This window comes from Eptatretus burgeri, chromosome 2 (assembly GCF_056783735.1).
Source record: "Eptatretus burgeri isolate ZD-2024b chromosome 2, Ebu_testis_v1, whole genome shotgun sequence".
NCBI classification, from domain to species: domain Eukaryota; kingdom Metazoa; phylum Chordata; class Myxini; order Myxiniformes; family Myxinidae; genus Eptatretus; species Eptatretus burgeri.
This window is the reverse complement of record NC_140962.1, coordinates 122,224,877-122,242,408: the sequence shown is the minus strand read 5'-3', so window position 1 is coordinate 122,242,408 and position 17,532 is coordinate 122,224,877. Positions and strand designations below refer to the sequence as shown.

The window sequence follows — 17,532 nt, the reverse complement described above, 5'->3', positions numbered from 1 at the left end:
CCTTCTGCTGCGTGGGTTTTGTGCATGCACTATTGAGTATGAGCTGGAACACATAGCCATGCCAGGTTTGTAAAACCCATGTTCGAAGATTGATATAGCACATGTGTTCCCTCCATGTTGAGATGTGACGAAAGGCCAACTGGGGTGATTTATGATACACATGGATGGAAAATGGGAGAAGAGACGGACTTCAGAATAAAGGGTCACAGAATATTAGTAGACATCGAATTCTGGTCGATGCTAATTGGGGTTCACAAACACTTAACAGTGATAAGAAAAAGTTTGTGAACCCCTGAGAATTTTCTCGATTTCTGCAGAGATTTCACCGAAAATATAATCAGATGTTCATGCAAGTCCTAATAATAGATAAAGAGAACCTTATTAAACAAATAGCACACAAAAAAATCTACTTTTTCATTTATTTATTGAACAAAATGATTCAACATTCAATTTCTTTGTTGGAAAGAGTACGTGAACCTCGAGGTCAATCAGGTGAATTAAGGGAGTAATTACAGTCAGTCAGGTGTTTCAATCAATGGGATGACAATCAGGATTGAGCTTGGGTGGCCCTGCCCTATATGAAAAACATAAACTTTGTTCGTCACCATCAGAGTCTGGTCTTCACCACAGGTTTGTGGAAGCGTGCCATGCCCCATCAAAAGAGATTTCTGAGGACCTCAGAAAAAGAGTTGTTGATGCTCATTCGTCTGGAAAGGGTTGCAAAGGTATTTCTAAAGATGTTGGGCTCCACCAATCCACTGTCAGGCAAATAGTGGACAAATGGAGAGAATTCAACACCATTGTTACTCTTTCCAGGAGCGGTCGTCCAATGAAAATCACTCCAAGAGCAAGGTGTACAATAATCCAGGTGGTCACAAAGAACCCCAGGGTAACGTCTAAGGATCTGCAGGCCTCTCTTGCATTTGCTAATGTCAGTGTTCATGAGTCTTCTATCAAGAAAACACTGAACAAGAATGGTGTGCATGGGAGGGATAGCAAAGAGGAAACCACTGCTCTCCAAGAACATTGCCACCCGTCTCAAGTTTGCCAAAGACCACCTCGATGATCCAGAAAGCTATTGGAAGAAGGTTCTGTGGACAGATGAGGTGAAAGTGGAACTTTTTGGTTTTAATGAGAAACGTTATGTTTGGTGAAAACCAAACACTACATTCCAACATTTGAACCTCATCCCAACTATGAAGCACGGTGATGGGTGTATCATGGTTTGGGGCTGCTTTGCTGCCTCAGGACCTGGATGGCTTACCCTTGTTGATGGAGCTATGAATTTTGGATTGTACCAGCAAATTCTACAGGACAATGTCAGGGCAAACCTCCATAAGCTGAAGCTTAACAGAAAGCGGGTCATGCAGCAAGACAATGATCCTAAACACACACACGTACATCTATAACAGAATGGCTGAAGCAGAAGAGATTTTGTGTTTGGAATGGCCAAGTCAGAGTCCAGACTTGAACCCAATTGAAATGTTGTGGCAGAACCTGAAGAGAGCAGTTCAGGCAAGAAAGCCCAAAATATCTCTGAGTTGAAGCGGTTCTGTGAAGGAGACATGGGACAAAATTACTCCAAGCTGATGTGCAGGACCGATCAAGAGTTACAGGAAACGTTTTGTTGATGTTATTGCTGCTCAAGGGGGTGCCACCAGTTACTGAATGTATAAGTTCACATACTTTTAACAACAAATAAATTGAATGTTGGATCATTTTGTTCAATAAATAAATGAAAATGAAGATTTTTTTTTGGTGTGTTATTTGTTCAATCAGGTTGTCTTTATCTATTATTTGGGGTTGGATGAAGATCTGATCATATTTTAGGTAAAATCTCTGCAGAAATGCAGAAAATTCTAAAGGGTTCACATACTTTTTCTCACTACTAATGCTGACTCTCATCAAGCTACAACTACTGGATAATTAACCCCTCATTCATCACTCAGTTTTATATATATACACATATATCTTCTTCTTTCGGCTGCTCCCGTTCGGGGTCGCCACAGCGGATCATCCGTATGATCCGCATAGTGATTTGCACATGTTTTTACGCCGGATGCCCTTCCTGACGCGACCCTGGTCGCCTCTTACGACACAGGGATATGGTACACCTATTTTAACCAGGGTATACACCGGCCCAGTACAATGGTACTCATTTCGCCGACCTCGGAAGGATGACAGGCTGAGTCAACCCCCTGGTGTATTAATTCAGTGGCCCAACGGGGCTTGAACTCAGGACCTTTTGGATCCCAAGCCGCTGCCCTAACCACTGCGCCAACACCAGGCTATCAACATATATATATATATATATATATATATATATATATATATATATATATATATATATATATATATATATATGTATATATATGTATATATATATATGTATATATATATATATATATATATATGTATATATATATATATGTATATATATATATATGTATATATATATATATATATGTATATATATATATATGTATATATATATATATATATATATATATATATATATATATATATATAAATATATATATATATATATATATATATATATATATATATATATATATATATATATATATATATACATATATACATATATATCAGACTGATTGTTATGGTGAGCATCGCCGCGGATTATGTCTCACACGGTAAAACCACGTAATCCGCAAAGAACAACCGTCCATCTGCCACCCAGACGATTGTTGCCACTAATGCAAACCATTTAACCAGAAAGCATGCGATGTGATTGGCAGGTAAATCGAAACATGTGGAGTGTAATGAGCACTTCCCCGATCTTCAATGGACCGCGTCCTACACCAAAGCTTCACCTCCAACCCAGAGGACTTGGCCTGGTGACTCTGTCAAACAAACAAAGATTCCATGGTCAACATCAGTTGAACATAAAAACAGAACCACCTATCTGGATTTCGGGCTGATTTGCCCTCATCAAGATAGCATACTGTTAAATATCTGACCAATAATGGCCACATTCGTCATTCAAACATCAGACACACCTCTATATTTTGAAATAGTTTTCTCAAGCATTGTCATGTCATGGACGTTTGTGAGTACTTTATGTCGTTTGTGAAACATTGGAAACACTTTTGTTCCTTTCGTATTTTGCACATCTTCAGAAAGAGAAATACTACAGTACTGTATTTTGAAAAGACTGCATTTTAAAATGAAAACTTTTGAAGGAACTGTTTGTCATTGTCCCCCTAATAGTCGCCATCTTGTCAGGCAACACCTCTGCCGGTATTCCTGTAATTTCTGAAAGCAGTTGGAAGGGAATCTTTGGAATACTAAAGTACATGGCTCGTTTATCAGAAGACTTCACATGATCTTCCAATCTCTTTAAGAGTCTTTTTCAGTTTTAATTATTACTCGCCGACCCGTGAACCCGTTGGGTTCCCGTTGTGACAGCGGTTGATGAAAAAATCATTTAAAGAAAAACACAAAGATAGCTCCAGTGAACTCTACCGCAGAGGTTGTTTGCAATGATCAAATTCTCCCGAAGAGCACTTGACTGAATCGGGAATTGATTTTTAAATAATTTTTTCGTTGCCCAATTTGAACGAAACTTGATGCTGCACACCGCAGGAGAATGGTGAGTAAGGTGGCCCTAAAATTTTTGCGCTATCGTGTACGGTTTTGTCTGTATTTCAGGAACATACATACATACATACAAGTTGAGAGTTTTAGTAACATATAGATGAAGATAATGGTGAAAGCGGCACATATTCTTACTATAATTGCTTTTCATCAAGTTTGCAAAGCAGATATTTCTCTCCATTTACATCACGATCACAACAAACTTCCCTGGTGCACCCTTCTTCCTTAAAAACCAAGACACCATTTATTTTGAGATTCTATCACATGCCTTTTATTGATCTATGAAGGGACAGTATGGCTTCTTATTTCCTTCCAACACCTTTTCCTGGATTCACCTCACGATGAAAATTGCATCCACCGTTCCCCTTCCTTTCCTGAATCCATACTGCATCGTGTCTGTCTTCACAACCCCCCTCAACCTTTGATCTACAATCCTCTCCAGTTCCTTAATTGCATGCTTCATCAATTTGATCCGTCTGTTGTTTCCACCGTCCATGATTTCCCCCTTTCTGTTGGAAAATTGGTATGATTATGCTCTTCTTACAATCATCCGGTATGTTGTGCTCACTCCACCCACACCTTCCCAAACTGCTATCATCCACTTCACTCATCCATGTCCCCAAAGCCTTCACTAATTCGAACACAACTTCAGATGGTACACAGGCTTTCACTGAGAATGGACTGACAGCACCCAATACATCAGCCTCCAGCTGGACTGATGCTAAGAAGGACAACCTGCTCAAGCTTGCGTTTCTGCGTGGATGAATGAGTTATCAGGCTTACCGAATGTAAATGACAATATAAGCCTGAATCGTTTCAATGCATACGCAATGCGTGAGGAATGCACTTTGGTAATTGTCACTTCTTGTAAACAAGAACTTGCTTGGAGCAAATCCAAACAAGATGTACGAAGAATGCAGCGACAGAGCGCTGTATCCGCACACACCGTGTACATATAACAGGCTCTTCTTACTCAAGTATTTATCATTGAATTTTCCAGTTTTATGAATGGTATTAACAGTTAAACGTGTGCTTATAGTTTTTATTTGCATTGCCTTTCATGCTGACATGATGGCCTAGAGGTACACACACTAGGCTGGGTTTGAATCCTGACCCAGCTATAAATGGTCATCCCTGTGTTTCACAGACACGGTGATTCATCAATGTGTGTGCCGTCCCTCGGATGGATGACAAACAGGATGTCCCATCTGCTGATATTAGTTGTGGACATTAAAGATCCCATGGTGTCCTTTGCGATGAGGAGGCGAGCTATCGCCAACACCCTCAACAAATTCCAAGTTCTTGCCTTGACTTCCTGAGTTGGAGTCGCGGCCCGACCAGGAATAGTAGCTGAAGGGTAACTGCTTCGGCAGCACCACCACTCTGCATGGGGATGAGTATATGATGATGGCAAGGATTTGTAAGGGATTTATTAAACACACAAATCAGTTTAAGTTGGAATATTTGACCAAGTGTGCTCCTTTATCAGATCAAACAGGTTACCTTTGGTCTATTTTCTTTATATTCAGTTATCAAGGCTCTGGGAAGATCAGAATGACAGGGGGCAATGGATCAACAGCCATAATGGGGCAACGGGAATGCAGTGGGATGACCACAAAATGGTGCAGCACAACACGAGGAGAGGAATTGCATACGGGTGAGAAGCGGGTCTCAGTAGGTGTAGTAAAGCTCAGTAGTGTAATTTTGAGAGAAAGTCGTGATTTGATTTGACCAGCCTATTTAGGCACGATGAAGGTCTCTCCTCAATTCAAGGCCATTGTACTGCAGTAAATTTTACGATTTAATCTCTCTATCTGACCTTTGGTCTACCTCTGCTTCCTTCTTTGGTCTTCTCTCGGTTGCCACTTTGTGACTTTTGTTGTCCACCGGTTGTCCGTTGTTGTTGCTATGTGCCCAGCCCGTTTCAATGTTAGCTTTTACCTCCAGCACCGAAGGTGGAAGGGTTATGTTTTCACTCCTGTCTGTCTGTTTGTGTGCAGGATATCTGTAAAAGTGGTGGATGGATTCGGATGAAATTTGGTGGGCAGGTTGTGGGTGTGTGACAAGGACGAACTGATTCGAATTTGGTGGCGATCCGGATCCACATCCAGATCTGGATATTAGATCTTTTTAATTTTCAAACTCATTCTTCACCATTGAGAGATCAGGCCAAAAACGATATACAACATGATATTTCAAAAAAAATATTGGACCCGATATGTTCTACTGGATCAGACATTGCGTGGCGGAGGTATGCGCTCTACCGAGCGCCGTTCTAGTTTTCATTGTAACCAGAATGTCAGAGAATTTTTATCTTTCCAAAACGAAGTTTTGCAAGATATGTTAGTCAGCTTGTATGGTTTTTTTTTTGTTTTTTTGTTTTTTTTTGTTTGTCTGTAATCACGTATAAAAAATTCTGCAGAGCACAGTTATCATTGGAAATTTTTGTAACTTCGCATATCAGAGGCCTATAGAGGTCCCTTTCAGTGCACAAAATTTTGAAGGTCAAGGTCAAAGGTCAAGGTCACTTTGGCGCAAATCAGGGGAGTCGACGAAACCCTTATTTTTTGAGTAATTTTGATCAGATTGTCTTCAAACTTCATGGGAATATAGTTCATGGTCTGGCGCTCAGCTGATTAATTTTTGGTGGCGATTGGCCTTGACCTTCATATGTTTTTTGTTTTGTTTTGGTCTGTAATCACGTATAAATCACTCTGCAGAGCACAGTTATCATTGGAAATTTTTGTAACTTCGCATATCAGAGGCCTATAGAGGTCCCTTTCAGCGCATAAAATTTTGAAGGTCAAGGTCAAAGGTCAAGGTCACTTTGTCGCAAATCAGGGGAGTCGACGAAACCCTTATTTTTTGAGTAAATTTGATCGGATCATCTTCAAACTTCATGGGAATATAGTTCATGATCTGGCGCTCAGCTGATTAATTTTTGGTAGCGATTGGCCTTGACCTTCATGGTTAGCGCCAAAGGTCAAACATATTTGACCTCAAGGTCAAATTTTCAAGTTTTAGGAACCATATCGTGTAGTATCTCAAATTGAACACCTCGATGAGTGCTTTCTAGATATGTCAAGCTTGAGACATTATGACGTCATTTGGTGACGTTATGAGGCAAAAGCATATTTTTCATGGTTACTCTGTAGAACGATTCTCATCGGAATCTCTCGTAGGCAGATATTCCTCAAGGAGTCGCTCCTGGTGGATTGCAGCTCTGTTCACCTCAGTGTGACCTTAAAGAAGTCACACATGGTCACCTTTTGGCAAGATACGGGTCACCCTGTGGTTGACATTGGTTTATGTTTTCTGTTGGTTCATCTTCTTCTCCCTTTGTAAACTTTCTTTTTCACAAACTTGGGCAGTTTGTTTTTCATGACATTTAAAAAAATTTCCCCAAATGTTGCCCATTCTTCTCCATCGTCTGTATCTCTTCATATCTTCACAATGAACCAGATTCACTTGTATCAGTTGTCCTTAGTAAATGTAACGGCTGGTTTGTTTGCAATTTAAACAATGCCATCTGTGAATCATAGGTGGTTTAGTGTTTGACCATCCATTGATATCTATTCCTCGATCTTCGCAATTCGGCTACTTGGACTTATGGAGGACGAAGTATTTTTGGTTCAAAATTCATGTTTATTGTTATCTTGTTGAATCAATCTGTCGGAATCATCTCTCATGTTTCGTTCAGCAACCTATGCCAGCCATTGTTTTTAGCTGTGAGATGAATGTTTCACTTCTCCCCGGAAATAGCTTCATTTGTCCATGACATTGCATTTGTTCATAACTTCCATGAGCGTGAGCATGATCATCCGTTATTGGAGATAGTAGGTCTGTGTTGTTGTAACAAATCCCAATTTTAAAAATCCCATCGACCATACATGTCTGTCAACTGTTAACTAATGTCCTTGTAATTAATATATAGTATAAGTATGACTACTGAGTGTTATTGTCCTCAATGTGGTGTACATCCATGCTTCTCCATCGACCTTCGATCAATGTCAACCAAAAAGTGAGGGGTTTTGTACTTGCTGTGCTCATGATTCTTCGCAAAAGGTCCAGCACCCATTGCTTCTTCATGAACACTGACACAATTAAATGAATGGGGCAGGCCTCACTGTGGTGTCAGAGTCAAAATAATGATACTTCTACTCTGGGTCATTACTTGAAGGTCACTTTATGTGAACAAAACATCACATTGAGTTAATATCACATTGAAAAAACAGGAACGGCACTCGGTAGAGCGCATACCTCCGCCAGGCTGAACAATTTATGTCTTGTATCCCACAGATAGGCCGGATCTGCATCCTGATGTTAACCAGAATCGAACCGGCTTGTCCTCGTTACAAATCCATCTCGTCCACCAAGTCTCGTCCGAATCCGTACATAACTTTTTGAGATATCGTGCTCTGTATCGTTTTTTGGCACTACCTCTCAATGGTGAAGAATCATGAAAAAATTTCTCAGATCTGGATCTTCATCAAAATCGAATCAGGTCGTCCTTCTCACACACCCACCATATCCAGCAAGTTGAGATGGCCTGCTCACAGACAAACGGGGGTGATTACAGGTGGTGGAGGTAACGATGACAACAACAACAACAACAACAACAACAACAACAACAACAACAACAACAACAACAAAAACACAAGACAGTTTGAAAATATTTTGGTTGCCTTGTTTGGCATTTTCATAGAAGCTGCTTATGATGTTAGGATTCCAGGTTCAAATGCTATTGTGTTGATTTGTGTATTGCCATTTCTTACCCTCTTTATATAATAAAGGGAAACAGGAGGGGTATTCTGGGGAGAATGCTGTATGCGGATGATCTAACTGTTGCGGTGGAGAGTGGGTGGGAGATGCCAGGAAGTACTGGGGAGTGGAGAGGAGGCATTTGAGAAACATGGGCTGAAGATGAGTATGAAGAAGACGAAGTTGATGTGGGTCAGGCAGCAGAGAAAAAAAAACAAGAATATCAGATTCGAATAGAAAAAGATCAGACAGAGAAATAGGTTTGAATATCTGGGGGAAACATGTTAAGTTGGAGGCAGAGGTGCGGAGGAGGATTCAGGTGGGTGCAAATGCATGGAGGAGGGTGGAGGGAGTAATGGCAGACAGAAAGATATCAAGGAAATTGAAAGGGAATACTCTGATGATGCGTGTGACACCTGCCCACCTTTACGGTCTTGAGACGGTGGCACTGACAGAGAGACAACAGAGGCTGCAGGTTTGCGAGAACAACTTGTTCAGGAGGATTGTGGGAGTGAAGAGGGTGGCTAGAAGGAGGATGGTGAACTGAGGGAGGAGATTTGTGCGTACATGAGCTTAACGGGGAGATTGGTGAAATGCTGGCTGAGGTGGGCTTACACTTGGTGTGGATGGGGGAAGAGGGAATGGCAATGAGAGCGGATAGGTTGAGGGAGCAAGGGAGGAGGAAAAGAGATAGACTGCGGTTGAGATGGGAGGATTGTGTGAGGAGGGATATCAATAAGGTGGGGTGGTTGGATAATGGAGAGAGTTGGCTGAGGACAAAAGGAGGTGGAGGGAGTATTGTGATCAAGGCAGGGCAGAAGATTGGTGCCAATGAACTTCACCCCTTATAAAGGGAACTGGAGGAGGAGAACAAATTTCTATAAATCCTCTCTGAACTTTATCTATACTATAAAGAAGCCGTGTGTGCATCCGGGTGTCCGTGCATGCTTGTGAGTTTCAGTCATTGGTTGGACAATTCGCCTGACTCAGCCCACAATTTCTATATTTCACCCTTTATAATTTACCCTTTAGAACTCCTTATCTTAAGCAGCACTTTTTTAAAGCAGGGGTAGTCTGGTGTTGTTTTAACGGTTAAGGTGACTGGCTGGAGTTCTTAGGGTCTTGAGTTTGAGCCCCTGTTTTGCTGTTAAATAACACCAGGTGGGTTGACCCAGCTTGTCCTCCTTTGTGGTCAGCAAAATGTGTACCTGGTAACATGTAAACCAGTGCTACCTGGTTGTTGGCGAATAAACCGACACCACTCACTGGCTTTACTAGTTGGGAAGGTGACTGTGACACCCTGCTAGGACAAACAACACCTACCAAAGTGCGGATGGGCTCCCTTCAGGGGCCCATGGCCATCCAGTACGGAGATGGTGTCTCCTTGAAAACACCCAATGGGGGAGGGAAAATTTATTTTTTCCTCCTGGCCTAGTTACCCCCATCCTACACAGTGATCCTGTGAAGAGGTCTCCTTGTTTCAGGACGAGGTGAAGGTTTCGCCAGTTTTTCCTCTTCTTCATTTTCTTTGTTAGTGCCTTACCTCGAGTAGCTTCATGCCTTGTCTGTGGCGATTTCCATTAATTAAAAAAAATACTAGCTTACTTTAAATGGGGCACTGCATCAACGGCACAGCACCGCTCCCAGCAATTATGCAACCAGCAGCCAGTCTGCATATTAAATAATAATAATAATAATAATAATAATAATAACTGAAGATGTTATGCGGGTTTGCTATTGTTTCTGGCATTTTTCTCTTGAAATTGTGGCGGGTTTTTGTGAAGTTGGTGATGGCAGGATAGAGGAGCTGAAAGCGTTACATGTTCCACTGTTTCTACATGGGAATGCCCGTTTGCTTTTATGGGTGAGAGTAAAGATGGGAAGGGGGGTGGGTGGTTGAGAACTTTCAGTGGGGTGTGGGGGGTTGAAGGCTTGAGTGTGGAGAAGGGATTGATGCCTTTGGATTGGGAGGGAAGGGTGAGGACTTGGGGTTGAAGGGGAGCAGGGGAGAGCAAAGATGCGACAGTGTTTGGAGGGGGAGACTGAGGCTATTTTGTTGAGGAGTTGTCAGAACTGCATGTGTAAGTTTACTCACAGTAAGTGTCTGTCTGTCTGTCTGTCTGTCTGTCGTCTGTCGGGGGAGGGGGGCGGAGAGGGGTGACACAATTACCCTACGGGTAATATGCTAGTGTCATTAAAAAACAAGCTAAGCATGTTCAACAATTGACATAGTGTAAACCAGGGATTCCAACCTGCGGCCCGCGGGCCACATGCCCGGATTTATGCGGCCCGCGGTGCCATATTAAGTTTACATTACAATGCGGCCCGCGATACTGCCAATTTGTCAGGGTCAATGATCAAAGCGTTCTGTAAGTTTTATTATGATTTTGATTCATATTAGACACATGTGTTTTTAACACGATTATTCGTTTATCATATTCGTTGGCAAGAAAAATATTTTCAACACTAATTTTTGTTTAAATTTCCACATATTCATTATATATGTATTTATTTTTTTTCGGAATTTAGCGTCATTTTCTTGGGTGTGGCCCTCTGCCCCTCACCACTTTGGTTTTGTGGCCCTCCGCCCAAAAAGGTTGGAGACCCCTGGTGTAAACAGACCTGATGGTTATGGGAACAGTGACATCCAATGGATTAATTGACATGGAAGCTATTTTTAAGGACAAGGGTAACTCAACCTCAAACATTGATCTGCTCACATGAACCCAGCCAATGCTCTTCTGTTCCCAGTCCATGCATGTTGATATGCATGTGCATTGTCTTCAATTTCCTCTCTCTCATCATAAAACAAGAAACTTGGACAAAGGAAGAGGCCATTGACCCATCATGTCTGTGCTTTATCCACACACCATATATTTCAACAATCAGTTTGCTTCCTTAATTTCATGGGGCTGGGGGGACGAGTGAGAATGAGCAGTGGGGAGAGAACTGTGAGGCATGCACAGGAACATCACCAGTGTGTTTACTATTATTAATATGTTTATTACTATGTTAGTGATGAGGAAGATTGTAGAGTGAGAGATGAACAAACCTTGATGGTGCATTCATGTTTTGACATTGAAACTTTCAAATGACTAACAAATTAAGAAATGAGACAAAGACAATATTCTTCAAAAAGTGATGATCAGTTTCTCTGGGAATTTTTTCCAAGTTTAACACAAACCTGATGTTGACTTGTTTCTGTCTTCTCGTCACATGGAGATCTTGTGACAACATACTGAGCTTTGTATGCTTGGCATAATCATCCCCTGCCTGTGCTTCAGCATGTCTAGACATGTCCAGACTTTGCTAGGAGACTGTGTAATCATTGTCAGCTGTGCATATTCGCCTGTGTAACACACACACACACACACACACACACACACACACACACACACACACACACACACACACACACACACACACACACACACACACACACATACATATATATATTGTAAACTTCTGCAACTTCATAACTCCATCTCACATTACAGTGAGTGTAATGAACAATTAGCATCAAAAACATTAATTTAACATATGGACTGAGTGAGTAGCTGAGAGGCAAACAAAAGAGTAGCTGAACTTTGAATGTACAATGTATAAACGATGAGAGAGACAGAGACAGCTCTCGAGATCCTCAATTGAAGTCCTTGGCTATTTTTACTTGCCAGTCATCACAATCAACACAAGGGTGTTTCAAATTTGACCTTCACCTTCGTTAGTAAAAGGCAGAGTAATGTGAAACCCACAAACCAGCCATTTGTGTCCATTGCAGTATGAAGACCTCCCTCTCTGAATTCATGTTGAAGGATGCCTGACATATTCACCCTGTTTGCCAAGTATGGGTTGATGAAAGTGAGCAGCTATGGGTATCAAATCGAACCACACCACCCAAAGGAAAATAAACGAATTTTTAACCACTCGACCAAACTGGCACCCCAGAGTAATGTAATTAATAATTATTGATGGAATTTGACTTGATGGTGTGAGAAACCAATTTGCATGATCACTTGTTTCCTGCTTTAATACCTCTTCAGAAAGGATGGCAGCAAGTGAGATACCCCCAAAAAATTACAACAGCAAAAATAATTTTTGGGTTCAATGAAAGCATCATGCCCACTGAAAGTTCGACAATATCTATCTGTGTTGACTGTAACTGTTTGTAAGGCTTCATTCTCAAAGAAGAAAAGTCCACTGTGTCCTTTAATTTGGTCTTTCGCTTTCACACTTCCAGTGTATCTAAACATTTCAACAATATATTTGATGGTTTTGTTTTGTGGAATTCTTGCATTTGGATAGACCCGAAGGGGATGAAACTGTCTTTGTCTAGAAACATGTGACTTTGTCGTAAAAAAAAACTTCTAAAATGAGCATCCGCTGGGGGACAGATAAATTGTTCAAGATGGTTGTAACTTCAATGGAACAACTTTCAACCTTGTTCTTTTGGAGACCTGAAAATAAATAATCAGGATCACATTCGTAAAATTATGACAGCTGTTTGAAACGTTGCACATAATTTTGGACCACCCTGTATGTATGTATGTATGTATGTATGTATGTATGTATGTATGTATGTATGTGTGTGTGCGTGTATCTAACACATAAAGCTCATTCTAACCACTGATTCCCTGACTGACTGACTGACATTAAAGATCGGGACATTCCGGGTGACATATAAAGCTGAAATTTTGCATGGTAGTGGGGCAATTTAGCATAACAATTGTGCATTTTGCGAGGAAAGCACCAAATTTGGCACACGAGTAGCCTATCGTATTATGAACAGATTTGGATATTGGGCCATCTCAAAATTTTTGATGGCAGTGGAAAATGGCTGCCACAGCCATCAGCGGCTGAATTTGAGACGGCCCAATATCCAAATCTGTTCATAATATAATAGGCTACTAGTGTGCCAAATTTGGTGCTTTCCTCACAAAATGCACAATTGTTAAGCTATATTTAGCTAAGTTGCCTCACTATGGCCACGGACATCAAAGCCGATACAGCAGGAAAAATCACAGAACCATCGGAAAGCATCCGTAAATGAAAACATAAACAAGAAGAAGACATCGTGCAGAGCACGAGCACGATTCTTAGGGACTGGTGATAAGTTCTAATTTCACAATAACTTGACATCTTTAATTCCTGACATTTCTGGTTTGTCACTTGCAATAGCTTGTGCATTTTAATGTAACAATACATTTTTACTGATATGAAAAGTGTGTACATCTCGTTAACCCTTCACCGTTTAGTACATTTGTGAACATGCTGATAATTATGAATATCCTTTATTTTGTCATTTTATATTTCATGCCTTAGTTATAATGTTTATGGGACTTTTGCGACCTGTTGGTGTGACGGATGTGTGTGACACGGGCATGATGAGACCTTTTATTTTTGTGATTTTCATTTTCCTTGTTTTTCTCCTTAATAACGTGACTTGTTGATTTTATTTGGATTCCATATGTGCTTATCTTTTTTGCTATCCTGTGTCGACAGTCAGGATGCAATCAGCAAGTTCAGGAAATGACTTGAGATGAAGACACACTGCTCTTATTCCAGATGGAATTAACTTTGAACTGCCTTGGAGTCTGAAGTTTTCAGGATTATGTGAAAGAATTTGGGATGACAGTCCAACTGATAATGACGCAAAGGCCAAATGAGATCAGCACCTTTAAAGGGCTTGCTTCTGCGCTCACTCTGCTTTGCCTCACATTGAAGATCAAGGATGCCGAGGGGTTTCATGAAAGTGGGAGGCCCAGAAAAATTGATGGACGTATTATCCATATGTCCATCCTGGAGGAGGTCAAACTTGGGACTATTGTGGGATCTTTGTCTGAAGGTCATCCTGGGCAATCTAGATTCAAATTGCTGAAACCAGATAATGAATCATTGGTCGCATTGAACGAGCTCAATGGACAGGTAAGTTGGAACAAGTTACTCTGGATTATATTGGTCTTCAGAGTATTTTAGTGCTTTCGTACTCTTTGATGGTTTCATCACGATTAGCATAATTAATTATTTGGTGATGCTTCATTTGCAGGTGAAGATAGTACGCAGAGTGGACAGAGAGGAACTGTGTATATTATACACTCAACCTTGCTTTATTTACTTTGATGTGGTAGTAAATGAACAACCTTCTCAACTACTCCATATTCACCTCGAGGTCTGTCATTATCTTTCTTCCCCTTTCTCTACTTGAAACCTAACACGTGTGTGTTGTTATTGGGGTTGTGGTTGCTATGATTTGGAGAATACATATTCCCCATAAAGGTATGCTATTCCACGAGTCTCAATCACGTACACAATAAAAACTCTGAACAACACAGGAAGCTGACCAAGGGTATATCTTCATCTTCAACACAATGCTTCAAATCTGTGTTTCTGAAGCAATTTTACCTTGAATTTTCTTCTGTTTGATATGTCTTTCATTTTCTCAACAAAAGACTGTGTGCAAAGCAGTTTCAGTGTAATGATGAAGTCATTGGAGAAGTCAGACTGTCAAGTTCTGGAAAATGTGAACTTACATGCCAATGATAATTTTTATGAGGATGGCAGGGGTGGTCCTATGGGAATGCACCTCTTAAACAAAACTGAAAATTTTAATATTAAATAGTGATAACTCCTGCACTTTCATGGAAGAATTTCTCCTCCATTTTATTGGGGGGGTTTCATGCTTTAGCACGAAAATATCTCAACAAAGTACCAATACTTGAATAGTTGAGTTTAACAAGCCTGGTGTTGGCTTCATGGTTAGGGTGGTGGGTTTGGGATCCTAAGATCCTGAGTTCAAATCGCACTTTGCTGTTGAATTAATACAAGGTGGGGTTGACTCTGACTGTCATCCTTCTGACGTTGGCGAGATGAGTGCCAGCATGCTGGTATCCTGTGTTGGAGTGATGACATGTACAGGATTGTGCCCAATAGCCAAGGAGACTGCTTAAGACCCTGTCACACCTTGACGATTTAGCTAGCGTATGCCTGACGTATGAAAAATTTGGCTAAAACGCTGGCACACGTCGAATACGTTATGGGTAAGTTTGGTATACGTTAAGAGCACACTGGCATACGTCGTAGTACGCTGGCATACGTCGTAGTACAACGAGCTGTTAGACAAATTTTCCATGCTTGAAATTTTTTGACGTATGCCAGCGTATGACTCACACGTTCCGCATATGCTGGCCATAAGTTGTAGGCACGTTACGCGATCGTTGACACACGTCGACACACGTTACTTGAAAGTTACTCATAAGTGGAAGCACGTCAAGGTAATGTTTAGCGTACCCAAAACTTATTTATAACCTATGAGTAACGTGTTGTAGGCACGTTACGCGATCGTTGACACACGTCGACACACATTACTTGTAAGTTACTCATAAGTCGAAACACGTCAAGGTAATGGTTAGCGTCGGTGTTCTAGACTCCCTAGTTTTTTTTTTGGTTTTTTTTCTTCGGTATGACGGTGATGTTGACACTTCGATTTCTAGTGCAGTTATGATTTTAATCGTTGAGCGGCAGCCTATTAATTATATTGTATTATAACCGCAGTAGAAATTGAAGTGTCAACATCACCGTCATACCGAAGAAAAAAAACCAAAAAAAAAACTAGGGAGTCTAGAACACCGACGCTAACCATTACCTTGATGTGTTTCGACTTATGAGTAACTTACAAGTGACGTGTGTCAACGATCGCGTAACGTACCTACAACACGTTACTCATAGGTTAGAAATAAGTTTCGGGTACGCTAACCATTACCTCGACGTGTTTCGACTTATGAGTAACGTACAAGTAACGTGTGTCGACGTTTGTCAATGATCGCGTCGCGTGCCTCCAACTTATGCCAGCGTATGCGGAACGTGTGTCATACGCCGAGTACGTCGAGAAATTTTCAACATGCTGAAAATTTGTCGACGTACTACGACGTATGCCAGCTTACTATGACATATGCCAGCGTGCTCTTAATGTATACAAAACTTACCCATAATGTATTCGACGTGTGCCAGCTTGGTTCGGCAAATTTTTCATGCGTCGGCATACGCTGGCTAAAACGTCAAGGTGTGACAGCGGCTTCACACTTCGATGTCTAGTGCGGTTATGATTTGAATTGTTGAGCCACAGCCTATGAATAGCCTACGCCATGTGATCGTCGGCGATACGCTGCCGCGCTATGCATAAGTTAGACTATCGTTGGGCATAGGTTGTGAACGCCGACAACACGCTCAGCATTCGTTGGTATAAGTTATCTATATGTGATTAAAACGTTCTGTGTATGTTACTAATACGTTATGTATACGTCCAACTCGTTATGAATACGTCCAAAAATGGGAAAAAACAGCAATAGTTCAGCGTACGCCAGTGTTTTGCATACATTTTGATACCTTGCCATACGCTGGCTAAAACGTCAAGGTGTGACAGCCCCATCAGGCAGCACCAATGCTCTGCACAGAGTATGGTCCTGATGGATGGATGGATGAGTTTAACATTGAATTTTTATCTTGCCAAAACGAAGTTTTGCAAGATATGTTAGTCAGCTTGTATGTTTTTTTTGTTTGTTTGTTTGTCTCTAATCACGTATAAAAAATTCTGCAAAGCACAGTTATCATTGGAAATTTTTGTAACTTCGCATATCAGAGGCCTATAGAGGTCCCTTTCAGCGCATAAAATTTTGAAGGTCAAGGTCAAAGGTCAAGGTCACTTTGTCGCAAATCAGGGGAGTCGACAAAACCCTTATTTTTTGAGTAAATTTGATCGGATTGTCTACAAACTTTATGGGAATATAGTTCATGATCTGGCGCTCAGCTGATTAATTTTTGGTGGCAATTGGCCTTGACCTTCATGGTTAGTGCCTAAGATCAAACACATTTGACCCCAAGGTCAAATTTTCAAGTTCTAGGAACCATATCGTGTAGTACCTCAAATTGAACACCTCGATGAGTGCTTTCTAGATATGTCAAGCTTGAGACATTATGACGTCATTTGGTGACGTTATGAGGCAAAAGCATATTTTTCATGGTTACTCTGTAGAACGATTCTCATCGGAATCTCTCGTAGGCTGATATTCCTCAAGGAGTCGCTCCTGGTGGATTGCAGCTCTGTTCACCTCAGTGTGACCTTAAAGAAGTCACACGTGGTCACCTTTTGGCAAGATA

General features: G+C 41.1%; 1 protein-coding gene and 1 long non-coding RNA gene across 2 annotated transcripts in view; one reads left to right on the top strand and one right to left on the bottom strand.

Moving 5' to 3' along the window:
- Positions 1-17,532, top strand: part of LOC147032971 (protocadherin-18-like) — a 58,990-nt gene that overhangs the window by 3,842 nt on the left and 37,616 nt on the right. The window contains exons 2-3 of the mRNA XM_085871040.1: positions 13,882-14,304; positions 14,426-14,548. Coding sequence (XP_085727166.1) covers positions 14,008-14,304; positions 14,426-14,548 — 420 coding nt within the window. The 5' untranslated portion in view covers positions 13,882-14,007. The remainder of the gene's footprint in view (positions 1-13,881; positions 14,305-14,425; positions 14,549-17,532) is intronic.
- LOC147032972 (uncharacterized) lies at positions 7,791-8,987 on the bottom strand. The gene is made up of 2 exons (XR_015055416.1): positions 8,807-8,987; positions 7,791-8,170 (listed from the first exon to the last, which is right to left on the bottom strand). It is a non-coding gene; the product is annotated as an uncharacterized LOC147032972 (long non-coding RNA).